At 54.0% G+C, this 17,326-nt stretch overlaps 5 protein-coding genes across 5 annotated transcripts; 2 read left to right on the top strand and 3 right to left on the bottom strand.

The window, feature by feature from the left end:
* Nucleotides 1-400: 400 nt before the first annotated feature.
* P884DRAFT_224074 (uncharacterized protein) lies at nt 401-1,799 on the bottom strand (the record flags this gene model as incomplete). The annotated part of the gene is made up of 1 exon (XM_069439582.1): nt 401-1,799. The coding sequence occupies one exon, from the start codon at nt 1,797-1,799 to the stop codon at nt 429-431; it is 1,371 nt and encodes a 456-aa protein (XP_069297676.1). The 3' UTR covers nt 401-428.
* Nucleotides 1,800-4,318: 2,519 nt separating this feature from the next.
* P884DRAFT_329795 (uncharacterized protein) lies at nt 4,319-5,910 on the bottom strand (the record flags this gene model as incomplete). The annotated part of the gene is made up of 6 exons (XM_069445650.1): nt 4,319-4,794; nt 4,878-4,991; nt 5,060-5,151; nt 5,209-5,348; nt 5,436-5,662; nt 5,776-5,910. 6 exons carry the CDS (start codon nt 5,908-5,910, stop codon nt 4,327-4,329), a joined length of 1,176 nt encoding a protein of 391 aa, XP_069297675.1. The 3' UTR covers nt 4,319-4,326.
* Nucleotides 5,911-7,973: 2,063 nt separating this feature from the next.
* Nucleotides 7,974-9,879, top strand: P884DRAFT_200430 (uncharacterized protein; the record flags this gene model as incomplete). Its single annotated transcript, XM_069438297.1, has 3 exons — nt 7,974-8,007; nt 8,122-9,726; nt 9,824-9,879. The coding sequence occupies 3 exons, from the start codon at nt 7,974-7,976 to the stop codon at nt 9,877-9,879; spliced, it is 1,695 nt and encodes a 564-aa protein (XP_069297674.1).
* A 2,021-nt stretch (nt 9,880-11,900) lies between these two features.
* On the bottom strand, nt 11,901-14,210 carry P884DRAFT_277724 (uncharacterized protein; the record flags this gene model as incomplete). The annotated part of the gene is made up of 5 exons (XM_069443112.1): nt 11,901-12,005; nt 12,074-12,490; nt 12,604-12,822; nt 13,605-13,681; nt 13,748-14,210. The coding sequence occupies 5 exons, from the start codon at nt 14,208-14,210 to the stop codon at nt 11,901-11,903; spliced, it is 1,281 nt and encodes a 426-aa protein (XP_069297673.1).
* A 1,298-nt stretch (nt 14,211-15,508) lies between these two features.
* Nucleotides 15,509-17,028, top strand: P884DRAFT_277723 (peptidase M24, structural domain-containing protein; the record flags this gene model as incomplete). The annotated part of the gene is made up of 3 exons (XM_069443111.1): nt 15,509-15,672; nt 15,745-16,863; nt 16,929-17,028. 3 exons carry the CDS (start codon nt 15,509-15,511, stop codon nt 17,026-17,028), a joined length of 1,383 nt encoding a protein of 460 aa, XP_069297672.1.
* Nucleotides 17,029-17,326: the final 298 nt, after the last annotated feature.

The raw sequence follows: 17,326 nt of genomic DNA, 5'->3' as shown, positions 1-17,326 counted from the left end.
TAACTGAGGCACATACAGGGGAACAAGAGAGAGGGGGGAGACAACGGAACAAAAGGGATACAAGGGAACCGATAGAAAGACAAGTAACACATCTATAGATAGCTTAGGTAGAAATGCCACCTTTGTAGATAGCTGTGTGTCTGTTCTCCCTTCCTGACCACAGATTATCCTGCCATCGCGCTTGACTTACCAGGACTGGCCTTCTGAGTATTTAATACCTTCTATGATTAATGCTCACTACTATGATATAACGGCCCTTCATTGTTACAAAGCCTGCTCGGGTCAAATATCGGTACGCGCACATTGCCCGTTCGTCACATGATACGTAAATTACGCACTGATGACCGGACAATTGAGCAGAAGTTGGAACTGGTGTGAGTTACCGTGCCCTCTTTGTTTTCATTTCATTTTTTTTAATTATTCAATTCTTAGGTTTGTTTTAATATCTCTTCAACAGGATTGGCAGTCGATGAGCTCTCTCGTTCCTTATTTCCCCGTCTCTTGAGCGTGTACCGATACGAATAGTGTCCCTTGATATCCTTGGCCATGATCTTCATGGCGATCACGTCGTTGGCATCGACGCCCTGCTCGATGATGCCCGCCTGCACCGCCAGATCGGCGTACTTCTTGGCCCTCTTGTCGTCGCCCAGGTAGTTGAAGTTGAGCGCCGCCAGCTCGTACGCGTCGGCCAGCTTGGCGTGCAGGCGGTCCTCCTCGTACAGCTTTAGGAAGCGCTCGATCGTGGCAAAGTCCACCTTGGTGCTCTCGGGATTCCGCAGCTCGCCGCGGATCCTCAGGATCTCCTTGAGCCGCTTGTCCCCCTCCGCGGCCTTGCCCCCCTTGGGCCCGCCGGGCGGGCTGCACGCGCTGCACGGGCACCCCTTGCTGTCCGGGAAGCCGCGGTACTGGCGCGCCCAGGAGGCCCTCTGCTCGCGCGGTAGGAAGGGGTCGACGTAAGCGACGGTCAGCTCCTCGCCCTCCTGGACGCGGCGGGCGACGGTGGCGCGCAGGGCGAAGGAGGCGTCGATGAAGGTGGCCACGTTGGGCCGGCAGTCGTGCTGGAAGACGGCCACCTCCGGGTAGTTGACGTAGTGCCGGGAGTGCTCCTCGGAGTTCATCTGCCGGTAGCTGACGTAGCCCAGGTCGATCTCGAACGGGTGCGCCAGCACGATGTCCTCGACCGAGCGCGGGTTGGTGCCCTCTCTGTCGCCGGGGCGGGCGCGCTGCTTGTCGAACACGGCGCGGGTGGCTTCGGGCAGGAAGGAGACGGCGGCCTCGAGGAGCCGGTCCCGATCCTTTCGCTTGGTGACGTCCTCGAAGAAGGACTTGTGCACCGCGAGCACGGGCGACCAGACCATGAGGGGCTTGCCGCGGCGGATGTTCTTGGTGGCGGTCACGCCGGGGCCCTTGTTGGGTATGTCGGCGGTCTTGAAGGGGATGGGATCTTGCAGGTAATTGTTCTCGCCGCGGTTGAGGTGCTGCTCGATGCGCTCAAACTTCTGGAAATCGTCGGTTCTGGTGACGGCCACGAGACCTCGCCCATTGGCGATGCGACGGTTGGTGTAGACGCAGTAGGATCCCGAACAGATTCTCGAATCCCACCATCCCTCGACCGGGGGTGTTTGGGTGGTGAGAGCTGTGGCGTTATCGGTGTAGATGTCCACGTTTTGGATGGTTTCGTAGGCCAGGCCGTCTGCCGAGCTCCCTTCCGCTCTGGCATTGGCATCCGCCGCCGTGGCCAGCGGTGCGAGCAGTCCGAAGAAGAGCACGCAGGCCCACGACAGCTGGCGCCGCGACATTTTCTTTCTTTTCTTTCTTTCTTTCTTTCTTTCTTTCTTTCTTTCTTTCTTTCTTTCTTTCTTTCTTTCTTTCTTTCTTTCTTTCTTTCTTTCTTTCTTTCTTTCTTTCTTTCTTTCTTTTTCTGTTTTTTTGCGAGTTGAGATCCCCAAGTGTTGGAACGAGTGGGTTACCAGATTCTCACAAAGGCTAATTAGAAGCGGCACCGCGGATGGTGAGACGGGAATGCGATTAGTTTTCCTTGGACCTGTCCGACATCAAGCTTTCTCCCGTCGTCAGCCTTTGAATTGTTTGCAACAAGAGGAATCCGGCGGGTTATGACGTTACATGGCTCGCATAAGGCAACGTGGCCTAGACATATTATACCGAGTGTTATAATAATGCAACTACGGAGAAGGTAGTTATCGTGTTTGGTTCCCAATCCCAAGGTGTTCCAGATGTTTATTCCTTAGGTTGCGATCCGAGCGGTAACACGGCAATGATTGGCGCGTGCGGCAACTGCCTAAATGCCATGTTACTGCTCGTGCCATACTTTTTATCCGAGAACAATCTTGAACCGAAGCCACTGCATCTCCAGAGAGACAGAGAGAATTCAGCCGGTTCAACTCAATCACACCCTCGCCAAGTTCTTGATAATTCACCATATTCATTCTGCGGCTGCTGCAATTGGCCGCAAACTCATCAGCGCGTGGAACAACTCCACATTCCGAAAATGACGAGTGGCATCTAATAACCAAGTCAAGAAACAAAATCAAGGGTCCCATGAAGGTTTCTTCTTGGCCCCCATCCATGACGCATCCGGGGAATTGGGAGTCGTCCCCACCAAGGCGCAGTGTCTCGAGCCCAGGGCATTTACACATTTGCAAACCTGATAAACCTGATGCAGAACATGGAGGAATGTGCGTCTGTTCACGGAATCCAAGTTCTGAACGAAGACTCAGACCTCGAGCGCCTTTGCCGTAAAATCAGTACCTAATTAGAGTCTGATCAGCATGCAAGTTAGCGGCAGTGAAAGAGCAAGACGGCGGCAAAGGACAATGTGGAATGAAGGCGGAAGGACGAGGCCTGAAGGTTACCATACGCTGGATACGTCTCGGGGTGCTGCAGCGAGCTGAGGAAAGAAGAGTGATCAATAGGCCCAATTGCAGATAATTAATTACATGTTACCGACCATTACTTAATTACGGCTGGGACCGGAAGGAGAAGCTTTTGGATGGTTAAAACTTGGCTTGGGAACGACGGTGCACAACACCGAGTCTAGCGAACTAGACTAATGACTTTCACTCCTGGCGACTTGCTTCAGTCCCAGAGGCTTCCCCCTGTTGCTGTAGAGGGCTCCTCCGATCGTCTAACGGACCATTGCCGAGTCGATGGCCGTTGACAGTCGATTCTCTGGAAAAAGACTGTGTCAGCCGGGAAAACAAGCAGAATGGACAACGAGGCGGAAGAGCACTGCCATCATGAAGACATTGACACGCTGGGAGAGCCATGGTGTTGTGGTTGCCAGAATGTTTACCCTAGGTAGGTATACAAACGGAAGTGATGCTGAGAGCGTGTGGAGGTTTTGAACAGAAAATTGTTAGTTTTCGTATCGACAATAATACAGCAATCGGATTGCAGATCGACAGTTACATTTGTTTAAAGGGGTATGTACGCCCCGACTTGTCGAAGTACCGGCGTAGTGTTCAAGGCACAGCCGCTCCGTTGCCCGAGAAGCCTGCTGTTGATCAGGCTCTCAAGCTGGTCTCGGTGTGATCGGGCCGGTATTCGGATCGAGTCGTGGGAACGACGCGGGAGATCGATGTGTAAGAGAAGATGGCGTGCGCAATAATTAGATCAGGGCAGAGCGGTTCCAAGTATAGCTCCCCATATCCTCGCCCTCTACATCGTGTACGCTCGAGTCGTCCTCGCTCGTCGTACCCTAACCTCCCTGCTGCTCCTCCTCGTCCCAGAAACGCTTTAAGTCGTCGTCACCGAGCGCCTCGCCTCTAGTGTGCCACGCGAAAGGTGGTCATGGGAAAGAAGGGACGCCCTTGATCTCCCTCTCGCTCCAATCCCTCTATTTGGCTATCCTCGCTTCGTCTACTCTTTCGCTTGCAACTTGACACGCTGGGTCTTCGTTGATGATCTCCGGCACAGAGAAGCCCGGGCGGGGATCCAGGGGGTTTTAATTAAATGTGACCAGATGCGGGAACGGGTGTCGGGGTCCGGTCCGGGCTGATCGATCTCACGGGTAGGGAGGGGGGTGAATTTGGGACAGAGGTAGCGAACTCGAAGTATTCTGTGTGGGTATTCGTATAATTACTAGATTAGGAACGGCTGGCCACAGCCAAGCCCAACCTTCAGGGCGGCCTGCACCCAACGGGCTCAAGTAGTTGAAGGACAACGGCCTTGTACTGCGGTCGATCCGAGAATACAAACAAACAAACAAAAAAAAGAACAAAAAAACGAACAAAAAAACAAAAAAAACTTTTCGGAACCAGTAGCGGCGACAGGTACGTGTGGGAGCCTCCAGATGCCGGTCGGTCGTTATGCGACGACGAATCCACGTTGAGCCACGGGCCTGGGATGCGAAGCAGGCACACCCGACTCCGACGGTGACGCACCCCATCCTGCCTGTTCCTTGACCGATCCGGACTCAGACTCGACGGCAATCTCACGGGTCACGACGATGTTTTTGCCGTTGGTCTGCGCTCCGTTTTCGCACAGGATCCGCTCATCGCTGTCCCAGGCAGTCACGGTGTCATGGGCACCGGTCTTGTTACTCCGGTTCCTCTGACTTCGGAGTGGGTAGCTGCCTCCACCACCGCCGATCGTCCTGCCTTCGTAGGGCGTCACGTGGTTGCTCTTGTGCGAGGAAAATAAGACGCTAAGGCCGATCTTGTTGCAGAAGGCTCGGATTGGTGGTTGCAGTATCGGCAGGTTAGAGACGACAATGGAGACAAACTCCTCCCGGATTGCCCACTCGCTACCGGTAACGGCGCCTTCGGGGCCGGACTGTGATAAGCAGGCACATCAGTTTGGTCCCGAGTCTTCTGAAGGATTTATGGTGGGTCGGCATGAGAGGCGGGACAGCTTACAGTGAGAATGACGACTCCACGGATGATGGCCGCCATGATGACGAAGAGGACTCCAGAGAAGAGCACGGTCAAGGAGATCTTCTTCTTTACGCTGATGTTTGTAGACCAGAGCAGCTGTTGTTTTGGGGTTCAAGTGATGAGCGAAAGCTGGCCACGGGAAGAGGGGGTCGAGCAGCACATACCGGCAGGGGGATAGAGAGCAAGTACAGGTCTGTGAGGATATCGGGGATCAAGACCGAGAGGACGTAGAGCTTAGAGTTGGTGGGTTGACAGACTAACCACGTCAGTATCAAGTGTTCCGATGTTCACGGTGTCGAAGGATAAACCTTACTTCCCGGATCAGGATAGATCTGCCAGTATTTTGACATGGGCCGACAGCCGAAAAGAAGCAATAGGGTTGTGATTACCCATGTCACACCGATAAAGCCATATGCGATATAGACGCGGATTTTCAGGTGCGCGAGGTTCGTACTGTCTCTCACTGATTAGCGCGGATGTCAAAAGGCCACACAAAAAAGGAAAAGAAAAGACATGAAACCGGGGGCTCGATCTACTCACGTTAACCTAGAGTAAAAGACGGCGACGCAGGCCTTGATACACCAAAGACTGGCGGCGTAGAGGGTCCAGCCAAAAACCTGGATCTTGGATCCCAAGACGCGGTCCTTGTATTCTTGGGAGTCGGGAGAGAGAGAAGCACGCTGCTCGTCGGTCATGTAGCTGTTGGTCAAGCCATGGGCCTTCTCGACGACGAAAATTGCCGCTACCAAGTCAATTATACAGAGGATCTGTCGCGGGGTTAGTCGAGGCTGGCCAATTGAGGCACTGGGGCTGGGCCGTTGCAGAGCAAAGTTGGGTAGAGCTTAGGTAGAGTGAGGTAATTAAGGCAGTTTTGACTTACGCCGGCCAGCGGCATGAGATAGTCATCGAGCTGCAATCCGCGGAAGCCGACATTTCTCACGCGCACCAAGGTCCGGCAAGCGATGATGAACAGAACCAATGAGAGAAGCGTGAAAGCTTCAGCATTCTGTGCCATTTGCGGGTGGACAAAGAAGGACACCCAACAGCTGCAATGGCTGTCGTGTGGTGCTCGGCTGGCTTAATAAGGATTGCGATCCGTGGAACGACGAACGAGCAACAAAAGACGAAGCTCTGCCGCCTCCTTCTTCGCTGCTTCCTCTCGACCTTCGAGATACATAAAGCGGTTTCAAGTATGGAGGAGGAAGCCGTGTCGCTGGGGCCGAGACTCGAAGATCTGCATGAACAAATCCTCTCCCGTTTGTCTCGGCTGTCTGTGTGTTTTCAACTTCTCCCAGCACACCGAGTAATGAATTATAGCGTGGTGCGTGGGTCTCCCCGTCAAGTTTCCATTGGCAGCATGTACTACGCTAAGATACTCACATAATGTTGGGCTTAACACTAAGTCTGCGTAACTTTGCCTCAACAGGCATTCGGACCAGGGCGTCTTGACTTTTCATGCGCGCACTTGGGTTTCAGCGTTGTTCTCGGTCCCCCGGACTACTACAGTAAACGGACCTGCGCAGGATAAGCTCTCTCAGCAAGCTCCACCGCGAACAGGGTCAAGGCTGGTTGTCTGTCGGCACCTACCGTTACGGAGTTACTCCGTAATGCGTTAGCGCATTTCTCTCCTGCGGAGAACCGGTGTGAGAGGAGACTGGACTCTATCCACTATTTGTACGGATGTAGTCTAGTGTAGTGTAGTGGGAACTCCGGGGAAAGCTCCCCCCCCCCCCCCCAAAAAAAAAAAAAAAAAAAAAAAAAAAAAAAAAAAAAAAAAACGATGAAGGCTTAATTGTGAGCCCGGGGAGACCTCCCGAAAGCTTCGAATAAGAGAGGTGGAGCAAGATGGAGCCATCGTTTGCTCTTCCATACTTTACAGCCCTTTTCATCCAGACTGTGTATGGTGCGCAGTACGGATTAGATAGTTATCTTTGCCCTCAATGTCGTACATAGTGTACATTAGCCGAGTGGCTAGAATCAAACTGAAACACAGTTCGGCTATCTTGTAGTCCGGGCATATCTCATGGTTTGATGTCGTGCTCTGGAACGTCATATACATAGGCACCGGTATCAGTAGATGCCGATAAACGAATGCCGAATACTACACTGCCAATTGACCAATTACTCCTCCGTATGTATGTAGTGTACCGTATTGTATGTACTGTAGAGTACATAAGGATCAACAAACTACGAAAACACGCTAGCGAGGTCGTTCAATTCGCTAACTGAACCTGGCTAGTCCCATGCATCAGGCACGAGGATACCCTTGACAATAGAGTCCCCGGGGATGGCGGAAAGCGTTACTATGGAGTAAGATTCCGTTGCTCCCCACGCGTGCATTCTGGCGATTACACTACGAAGCCCCTCTTGCTGTGTAGACTCGAGTGTTGTGCGCAGAATGACGAATACATAGTAGGTAAGGTCGCTTGTCGCATAGTTACTCGGGACTTCCTTGTTATAGAGGGCCCTAAAAGCACTCGTTGGATGCTGGTTCCTCTGTCGAGTCGGATGATATTTTTAGGCATGGTAATGGAAACTCAATCAAGTTCGGCAAACTATTGAGTTTCTGGTACCTATCTAGGTAGAAAAGATGAACTTGGCGGTGATGTAGTCATCCAGTCCTGCTCCCCTACACTACTGTGTACTACGTAATGGCCCCAGTCATCGGAGGAGATTGGGAGGAGATGAGGGTGGCTGCTTCGTTAAACACCCCCTTCCATCTGGCCGAGAACTCGGGCAAAAATAACTACTAGTAGTGTAACTACGGTTACATTAGTCGACCTAACTGCACGCTTCACATGCACGTATCCCGGACTGCGCATATTAGTGTACTATAGTAGAACGTTGCGGGAGTGGCTGGCTTCTTCCCCTTCGCGAGATCGTTGATCTCTGCCCTTTGAGGTTTTAGTCCCCAATATCGCCCAACATTCCATCCTTGTCTCTCCTCCTTGATTCCAAGCATCCATCGACCTCCTCTCATCGCTCGGTTAAGAAACCGAGAAAAAGCAAAGTTACGATCATAGCCCTTCAAGGACAAAATAAGCGTACCCTGGTAAAAACGTGTCGACACTGAACGCGATGGCTTCCGAATACGATTTCGTGGTGGTTGGAAGTATGTTAATTTTTTTTTTTTTTTTTGGTTTTTCTGGGTTTCCTTCCCTGTTACGTTTGATCGTTAAATGGGGGGCATTCTGACCTAATTAATTAACCATTCCGTACGACACAGGCGGACCTGCGGGCTGTGCGCTCGCGTACGGTCTGGTTCACTCGGCTAAAAAGCCCAAGGTTCTCCTGCTCGAGGCCGGTGGCCAAAATGGGGATCCCAACCTCCGCGTCGACGGGCAGCGTTGGTTGACCTTCACCAACAAAGACGTCAACTGGGGCTACAAGACGACACCCCAGACTCACTGCGCCGGGCGCGAGCTCGACTACTCTAGGGGTCTCGGTCTCGGCGGATCTAGCGCCATCAACTTTGGCGTCTTCACCGTCGGCGCCCGCGACGACTACGACGAGTGGGCACGCATCGTCGGCGACGATGCTTTCCGCTGGGAGCACGCCCAGGCACGGCTGAAGCGCCTGGAGAACTTCCAGTCCAACCCCCCGGCGGGCGTCAGCAGCAAGTACGCGGCACCCAAGCCCTCGGACCATGGCTCGGCCGGCCCTCTCCGCGTCGGCTACGCGGCCGAGTGTGAGGCCGACCTCGTCCCGCTGCTCGACGCCTTCGAGCAGGCCGGGTATCCCCTGAATCCCGACCACAACTCTGGCAACCCGATCGGCATGTCCTTGCTGATCAGCTCGGCGCACAAGGGCCTCCGCTCCACGTCGCACGACTTGCTGGTACCGTACCCGGAGAACCTCACCGTCGTGACCGAGGCGCCCGTGCAGCGCGTCTTGCTGGACGGCAAGAGGGCGGTCGGCGTGGAGGCGAACGGGAAGCGCTATCTGGCGTCCAAGGAGGTCATCTTGACCGCGGGCGCGCTCGACACCCCGCGGATCCTCATGCACTCCGGCATCGGACCGAAGGAGCAGCTCGAGAAGTACAACATCCCCGTCGTCCATCCCTGCGCCGCTATCGGCCAGGGTCTGCGAGACCACGCCTTCGTCCCGCTCGTCTATGCCCGCAGGGAGGGTAGCACGGACCGTGCCAGCTTCTACGGCAACCAGGCGGCCATGGATGCCGCCCTGGAGGAGTGGAAGCAGCACCGCACGGGGCCGTGGACCAAGTTCGCCACCGAGATGGCCATCGGCTACTTCAAGTCGGACGCGATCGCGTCCTCGGCCGAGTTCAAGTCGCTCCCCGCGGACGAGCAGCGGTACCTCAGCGCCGAGACGGTGCCGCACTACGAGGTCTTCACCCACTTCCCCATCCACTGGTTCCTGCCGGGCTTCCGGAACGAGGACCTCGACTACTCGTGCCTCCTCGTCTTCCTGTACAACGCCCAGGCGCGCGGGACCGTGACGCTGCAGTCGTCCGACCCCGACGTGCCCCTGCTCTTCGACCCCAACTTCCTCGCGCACCCCTTCGACCGCCGCAGCGCCGTCGAGGCCCTCCGCGAGGTCCTGCGCTTCACCAGGACGGAGGCCTACGCCAAGGACGTCGTCTCCGCCATCGCCGCGCCCAAGTCCGACTCGGACGAGGACCTGCTCGCCTACTGGGAGCAGACCATCGGATCGAGCTGGCACATGACCGGCACCGTCAAGATGGGCAAGCCGGGCGACGCCGACGCCGTCGTGGATAACAACTTCCGGCTTGTGGGCATCGACGGCCTGCGCGTCGCCGATATGAGCGTCGTCCCTGTGCTGCCGAGCTGCCACGTGCAAGCTGTTGCGTGTAAGTATAACAGTGCTCATTTTTGGTCCCACCTTTTTTTTTTGTTTTTTCTGTATGATGTGTGCAGAAATCACTGACCTGGACGTTGGGGCCCCAGATATCACCGGCGCCACATGCGCTGAGAAGCTGGTGAAGGAGTATGGTCTCGAGTAAGAGAGTGCTCGAGGGAAGAAGGGGGGGGGGGGGGGGGGGCAGGGCTAGGGCCCCAACTGTTTGTGTGTGCGCGTCAGAGCTGAAGGTAAAGGGGGTGACACCTTGGGGGGGGAGCCATTTCTCGCTTAAGCCAAGGCAGCGGAACGGTTGCCCCATCATCCCTGCTGTTGCCAGAACCCGCCACAACAACACTACATGTCGCCGTCAGACCTGGTTCCTTGTCGTAACGCCCCTGCTTGCTTAGAGGATGATGTTGCATTCCATCATTAGTTCTGTTCTACGATGTCGATTAAGATAACTGCCGAGCCACTGTATATAGCTCGGAGCGGCCGCCGAAAGGGCCTGCCCCGCGACTCTGTGTCATTCTCTTACCCCTTATCCTCCCGGTTTTTGCCCCACTCGGATGTCTCCGGTCCAATGTCGGTATGTCTGGATTTTCTTACTTGATACAGCCAGTGGGGGCCCCGGAGGGTGTGGGGGCGTCGTATAAATAATTCACAAGAAGTTCCGATCACCCAGGCCGAGCCGGAGTTGAGCTGTCAGAGGACTCTTCCTAACGGTCCAGGAAGAACTTGATCATGGTTTGGCAGCAAACACGTCCTCATTCTCAGTCTCAGTCTGGGAGACCCTCTGCCCTATACCAGGTAGGCAGGCTCAGCATCACAGATTGATTCTTACGGATGAGAAGCCTCCATTGCCTCCTCATTCCCTCACCTTCCTGATAATGCTCGGCTGCCAATGACGTTCCATTTCTTAGCCATTGACTCTGCTCTCTACGTGTTCAGCACAGTTCACCGGGTTCTGCCATGCTGGTCTTACCGTCTTGGTGTGTAGGGTGACTTAAACGTAATGATCAGAAGAATATTGCACAATTACCCTCTAATGTTCGGTCAGAGTGCGAATGGCCTTAGTACCCTAGCTTCAGAGTGAGCAATCAGCGTTCCATAATCCGCCGTATCTCGCCAGTGTCTTAAGGTATTATATTCTACTTTGTCCAGAATCTCCTAGGTTTCACTTGCCAATGATGGCTAGCTAGAGGTTGCTTCTTCAAGCTCGTCTTAGTGTGGTAAATGTTGAGAGGCCGGAAAAGGGAGGTATAGGTCACGGCATCCACGATTAAGTTGCCTCAATTTCCGTACTACGAACCAGGGCTATGTAATTCCGGGAAAGAGCAAAGGGAGAGCGACAGAATACGGTGATGTGGCAATGGGGGTTAGTTGCAATAAAGAAGAGCGATAGGGCCAGTCGAGGATAGAGGGAAAACCTACAACTTCAAAAGGGAATGAACATAATTACCGCGAAATAAGAGAGACTCAAGAAGTTGACGCCGTATAGAGAACGAGGTTTATATTGTTGTTATCAAAAGGGTGAGCGTTTTGCTTCGAACCAAGCGGCCGTTCTCCTTGGAAACGGAGGCAAGACGGTGGTGCTTACTGCCGGCAGAGAAAGATAGGTAGTGTGTATGCATTTGTGCCTCGGGAAGAAATGACACCGAGGTTGGGAGAGTGGAATTAGCTGCCAGAGGTAATACAGGTAGCAGGAATGCCGCGATTCCCTAGGTGGGAAACGGCAAATCGCGGCGGCAGATCTACGTAGAGTAAGATAGAAACAGCGGAACATGGTCCACCTGGAGGCCGAAGAGAAACACCAACCTGAAATTATGCTCTGCTGTTGTTCGGTCTCGGAAACCAAAATTTAAGTAAATCCAAAACATGGGCCATTGCCGACGTCTACCGGACCATCATGTTGAGTTCAAAATGAACAACATCTGAGAGTTCATTGCAGCAGTAGCTTATTTCTAATAAGATCAAATACTGACACAACCATGTTCGCAGCTGGCTTGTCGAAAACCTATAAAGTGTTGATATCCTACAGGATATCGATGAGTGTAGTTCGCTTCCAACCTGCACCCCGCCGCGGGTGCGTGCCTCGCACTGGGCCGTCATGATGAAATCCCTCCCGCCAATGCCGGCAAAGTCTCGGATTTAGTCTCAATAAATATTAACTCGAACAACTTCAAGTTAGAAGATTCTCGTTTGGGGATCCTCGAATCTGTATCCCCAAAAGGAACACCACATGAACATGGAGCCCGAGATGCCCGCGCACAGCAGAAACACGACGGCGGCCTATCACAACCGGCGTTAGCAGACGTTGTCCAAGAAAACCTCTTCCGCAAACGACGAGGGAATCTCACCCTGCTCGAGCCATCAAAAGACTCCTGGTTGTACAGCGGAGCAGTCACGTAGACTACCAGCCCGACGAGGAACCCGATGATAGAATAGGACATCATCATGGTCGGAGCCTGCCAGATAAAAACGAGGTTCCACCGCACCCGAGCAGACTCCAAGCCTCGAGTAAGCGGCAGCTCCGCGTCATCTTCCGTGCGCTGGACCGCCATCACCAGGGCTAGCTCCTGCACGAGCGAGAAGCCATGCTCGCGGCCGACCGAGTCGCTGACGGCCCGGAAGATGGAGGCCTGCGAGGACGCGAGGAGCACCGCCGAGGAGGACAGGATGAGCGAGCAATACCAAGCCGCGGGGCCGATCCAATGCGGCTGTTGGCTGCCGTCCCACGAGAAGGAGCCGATGACGGCAGCGGCAAGAAGGGTTCCCTGGCGGTGGGCGTGTTAATATTTGCCAGGCATCAGTGGCCGGCCCCGTTCGCCCGGAGGAGATCTGATTTTTTGATGGACGCTTCAATACTACCGGCACATTGCCCACTTACAGCGACCTGAACTATCTGGAACTCGGCAGACTTTCTCTCCCTCCATAGACGCAGCTTCTTGGCGATGACTTCGGGGTCGTCGCCATCCCTGACGCTGGCTGCAATGGAGCGCACCGGGAGAAGGGTCATCTGCCGGAAGAGCTGGTAGTATGGCAGCGTCACAGCTCTGGCGACGAGTTTCAGGGCGGCCGTACTCGCTCGCCACAGTACCCTTGGAGCCTACCGTCGTTAGAGGTAGCGTTCATCGGGGGAGATCTTCCTGCGCCGCTGGAGGGGGGCTCATGGGGGAATTCGCACCCGGTCTTTGTATCGGCGTGCTGTCTGCGCCATCAGCCGCCCTGTAATAAATAACCTAAGGTGATGGTAGGTCGCAATGCTGTGTTAAGAAGTAGACTAGGAAGGTAGGTAATAGGTAATTAATGAGCGACACCGTGAGGAGGACAGAGTTTCGGCTGGGGCTGTAAATGAATGCGGATAGCAGACCTGGGGCTACGAATCTATGATGGCTTTTTTGGGACTCGAAGACAACATCCCGCAGCCTTGTCGATGAGTTGGTTTATCGTTGCAGCCCAACCTGTTCATCAAAACGCACGCATTCGAGATTTGGCGCCACCCTTACGTTTTGAGAGTGACACGGCATCAGCCAGCACTCAGCACTCACACAGGCATCTTGCCCAATGGCAGCTTCCACTGGTAGATCAGGTCTTGCAATACACATGTATTGATTGACGCGAACCATAACTTCGCTCGTCGTTTGGACCATTTCTGAGACCAGGCGGACCTGCTAGGTAGGCAGACTGAGGTGCCTAAGTTCTGAGCACCCACATCTGTTGCGGAAGCATGTACGGATGTATGTACTACTATTAATTACAATACAGCGCCCCCCCCCCCCCCCCCCCCCCCCCCCAAACAACCCCGCCCCCGCCAAAAAAAAAAAGAAAACCTAAACCCAAACCTCAGAAAGCATAGAAGATATTCAATTCTTTAAGGATATAGCGTACAAAATCGTGACAGTTATTGTCAACCTCGTGGTATTTGCCTCCGCACTGCGTCTTCATCTTCTCGAGTGCAGCATTGGCTGTTTGGCAAAGTGTTAGATTGACGGCGCCCAAGGGAGAATTCAGTTTCTTGGGCACCTCCTCACCTGCGCTGTCAATCTCTACATCAGTCATATTGGTGTTGCCGACTTCCTCTTCTCCCACGTCCGCCCTCCAAATTTGCGACCTGGTGAGTCTCTGCATCGAGAGCGTCTTGGCATGCTTCCGGTCGGTGTGAAGCTCCCACAGATAGTCTCCCACTTGTACACCCCAGTGGGCAAGGCCGATCTCGATGACGGTGGACACGTCGCTGTCGTCGTCGTTATCGTCGCTGTAGTCGTCGTCGTCGTCGTCGCTGTAGTCGTCGTCGTCATCGCTGTCGTCGAGGATTAAGGCGATCCCGACAACGGGCACTAGGACGAACTTGGAAAAAGCTCGCAAAGTCTTGCCCCGTTTGCCGCCCACTTTGCGCCGCTTGATGAAGACCGGGCGGGGGGCTCTCTGATGGTTGGTTTCCTCCAGGGGAATTGCCTGGACGGTCCCATCAAACGAATAGCTTGCGAAGGACATGTTGGAAGATCAAGCGCGAGGGTCAAGGAACTGCGAGACCGTACATTGAAAGGAGACGAAGGGTAGGCTATGAGGCCATCTGAGGAAGGTAGGGACCATAGTCTTGGTGTTCGACCTCACAATGTGCTGATTTATAACTCGATCGGACCGAGCGGAAGGCTCTGTGTCTGCGGCTCTCAGGGAATTCGCGAAACTTCTTCCGTTGTCCTCTTGCCCTACGGGCATGGATAGGAGAACTGAAATCGTGGAATCCGTCTTGTAGTGCCACGTGCTTGTCGTGCGTTAGACACGTAAACTGGGTTGCCTTACTTAGCTGGGCCAGGTAAATTAATTACATGGTCACTTCGAAAAAGTGGCATCCAACGCTAATCTCAGCCTCACTCCACCAAATTCTTTCTTCGAGGACGGTGATCCATCCAGCAGCCAGCGGGTTCACGAGCCTTTTACACGTCTCACTCTCAAATATGGCCCAGTCAGGCTTGAGGGATGGTGGTGAGATCGGCATGTTGGGCTGCAGCGTTCAGTGACCCTACCTAGCTACACCTGACCCTAAGCTGCTTCCACGACTCTTCCTCGCGAATCATCTGTGTACTGTCCGCACGTTAATTAACGTACCCAGGTATCTTATCAGCAAGCACCGCACTTCCCATCGCACTACAGTCCATTCATTAGCGTGACTAGAAATTTAGTGAGAGGCTTTGAACTGTTTTATCGAATGAGACCACCTATTCTTGTACCATATTATGATAAATTCCTAGGTACTTGGGAGAGCAGTACATACATCTTCCTATAATTAGAATGCTGGTGCATTTCATGAAATCTATCGTAACGAAGTTGGATAATTACTATAGTAGATAGACGACTTTCTAAAGAGTTATAGACTATTACTACTAGAAGGGTATATATATCGATGTCGAGAAGTAGGTAAGGGCCTACAAGGAAGTATTAAAACCCTTTTAACCCTACAAGGAAATTTTAAAGCCTTTTTAACGCTTGAAAGTTCTTGGAAGCTCCTAATTCGATCGATCCACAGTAACGCCGCGGGAAGCCGTGCCAAGAAGCACCGGGATGGGCGAGTGCGGCACACACCGTCCCACTCCGCAGCTCCCGCATGCCCCGCTGAGGAGGTCCTGCGAGATGACAGACAAGCTCTTTCTCGGCCGGCCTCGGCGCCCCTCCTTCCAATGCCAGCCTTCGGTCCCTTCGGTTTTCTCTCGAGAATACCAATCCTTCGGGCCGCACGACCATTTCCAGCCACACAGCGTCGCGCGCTGAGCGGATTGAGAGGACTGCGGAACATGGACTACGACAGGATCTTGCAGGGCAAATACCCCGCCAAACGGCACGCGAAGCGCGTTGTCGACTACATCCGCACAAAGGTGCCGGATGCGACGGGCGTCATCTACCTCGAAAGCCGCATGACCAAGCTGCTCGAGGACAACGATGAGCCCGAACCGTTCCGGTATGCCCTCCCCATTTTCTGTGCAACCAAGGTCGCCCCCTTGTGATCGGAGGAGCTGAGACGGCTTCCCAGGCAGCGCCGCTTCTTCTACTACCTCACCGGCTGTCCCCTGGCCGATTCCTTCCTAGTCCACGACATGGACTCGGCCAAGACGACCCTCTTCATCCCCCCAATCGACCCTGACAGCGTCATCTGGTCTGGCCTGCCCGTCTCCGCCCAGGAAGCTCTGGAGAAATGGGACGTGGACGACGTCAAGTACACGAACGAGATCAACGCCGAGCTGGCCCACATCGCCGAACAGAAGGCCAAGGCTACCGTCTTCGCGATCCCGGGCCAAGTGTCCGATCAGGTCACCTTTCTCGGCTTTGGGGAAACCAACTTCGACGTCCTCAAGCAGGCGATCGAGGTCTGCCGCGTCGTCAAGGACGAGTTCGAGCTCGCCTTGATGGCCAAGGCCAACGCCGTCAGCGCCGACGCCCACCACGCCGTCATGAAGCAGGTCAGGCACGCCAAGAACGAGCGCGAGCTCGAGGCCACCTTCCTCGCTTCCAGCATTTCCGCCGGCGCCCGCGAACAGGCATACCACGGCATCTTTGCCAGCGGGAGGGCCGCCGCGACGCTGCACTATGTGCACAACGACAAGCCGCTGGCCGGCAAGCTCAATTTGCTGCTGGACGCCGGCGCCGAGTGGAACTGCTACGCCTCGGATATCACACGGACCTTCCCCATAAACGGCAAGTTTAGCAAGGAAAGCAGGGAAATCTACGACATCGTGCTCAAGATGCAGCTCGAGTGCATCGCCGCGCTCAAAGAGGACGTGCTGTGGGAAGACGTGCACGTGCTAGCCCACAAGATTGCCATCGATGGCCTCCTCAAGCTGGGGATCCTGAAGGGCGACAAGGATGAGATCCTCGCAAACAGGACGAGCGTCGCCTTCTTCCCGCACGGCCTGGGACATTACCTCGGAATGGACACCCACGACACCGGCGGCAACCCCAACTACGCGGACAAAGACACCCTGTTCCGCTACCTGCGTATCAGGGGGAAGGTGCCGGCGGGGAGTGTGGTGACGGTAGAACCGGGCATCTACTTCTGCAACTTCATCATTGACCCCTTCCTCAAGGACCCCAAGCACTCCAAGTACATCGACGCGGACGTCCTGGAGAAGTATTGGGATGTTGGTGGTGTTCGGTAAGTTTCGGCTTCATAAGGGGTGTATATTGCCTCCAAGCATCAATAATTAACTTTTGACACAGCATCGAAGACAATCTCGTCATCACCAAGGCCGGGGCTGTGAACTTGACGACCACGTTAAAAGACCCAGATGAGATTGAAAGGCTCATCTCTAGCAGTTAGATTGGCATGTTAATATCACAATCAAATCAAATCCGCATTCTGCGACTGTGCGGAGAGAAGGATGATCTAACTCTGGTAAATGTGACTGAAACCCCCACAGCTGTTGTTTCTTCAAGCTACCTTAATCAATCAGTCGTTGCAAAAATCTAGCTTGAAAACTCGTGTTCATTAAGACGATCAAGGGGCCAAAGACCGCTACAACATGTAATAGTTATTTATCGGAATCTTGCTCATGTTATTTTTCTCGTAAAACGAAGTAATTAGGGTCCAAGCCCAGAAAAAGACGATCAATATTAAT

The sequence above is a fragment of the Thermothelomyces heterothallicus genome (assembly GCF_042370625.1).
Source record: "Thermothelomyces heterothallicus CBS 202.75 unplaced genomic scaffold P884_scaffold_11, whole genome shotgun sequence".
Lineage (NCBI taxonomy): Eukaryota > Fungi > Ascomycota > Sordariomycetes > Sordariales > Chaetomiaceae > Thermothelomyces > Thermothelomyces heterothallicus.
The sequence above is the reverse complement of the archived record's forward strand: the minus strand, read 5'-3'. Positions and strand labels throughout refer to the sequence as shown.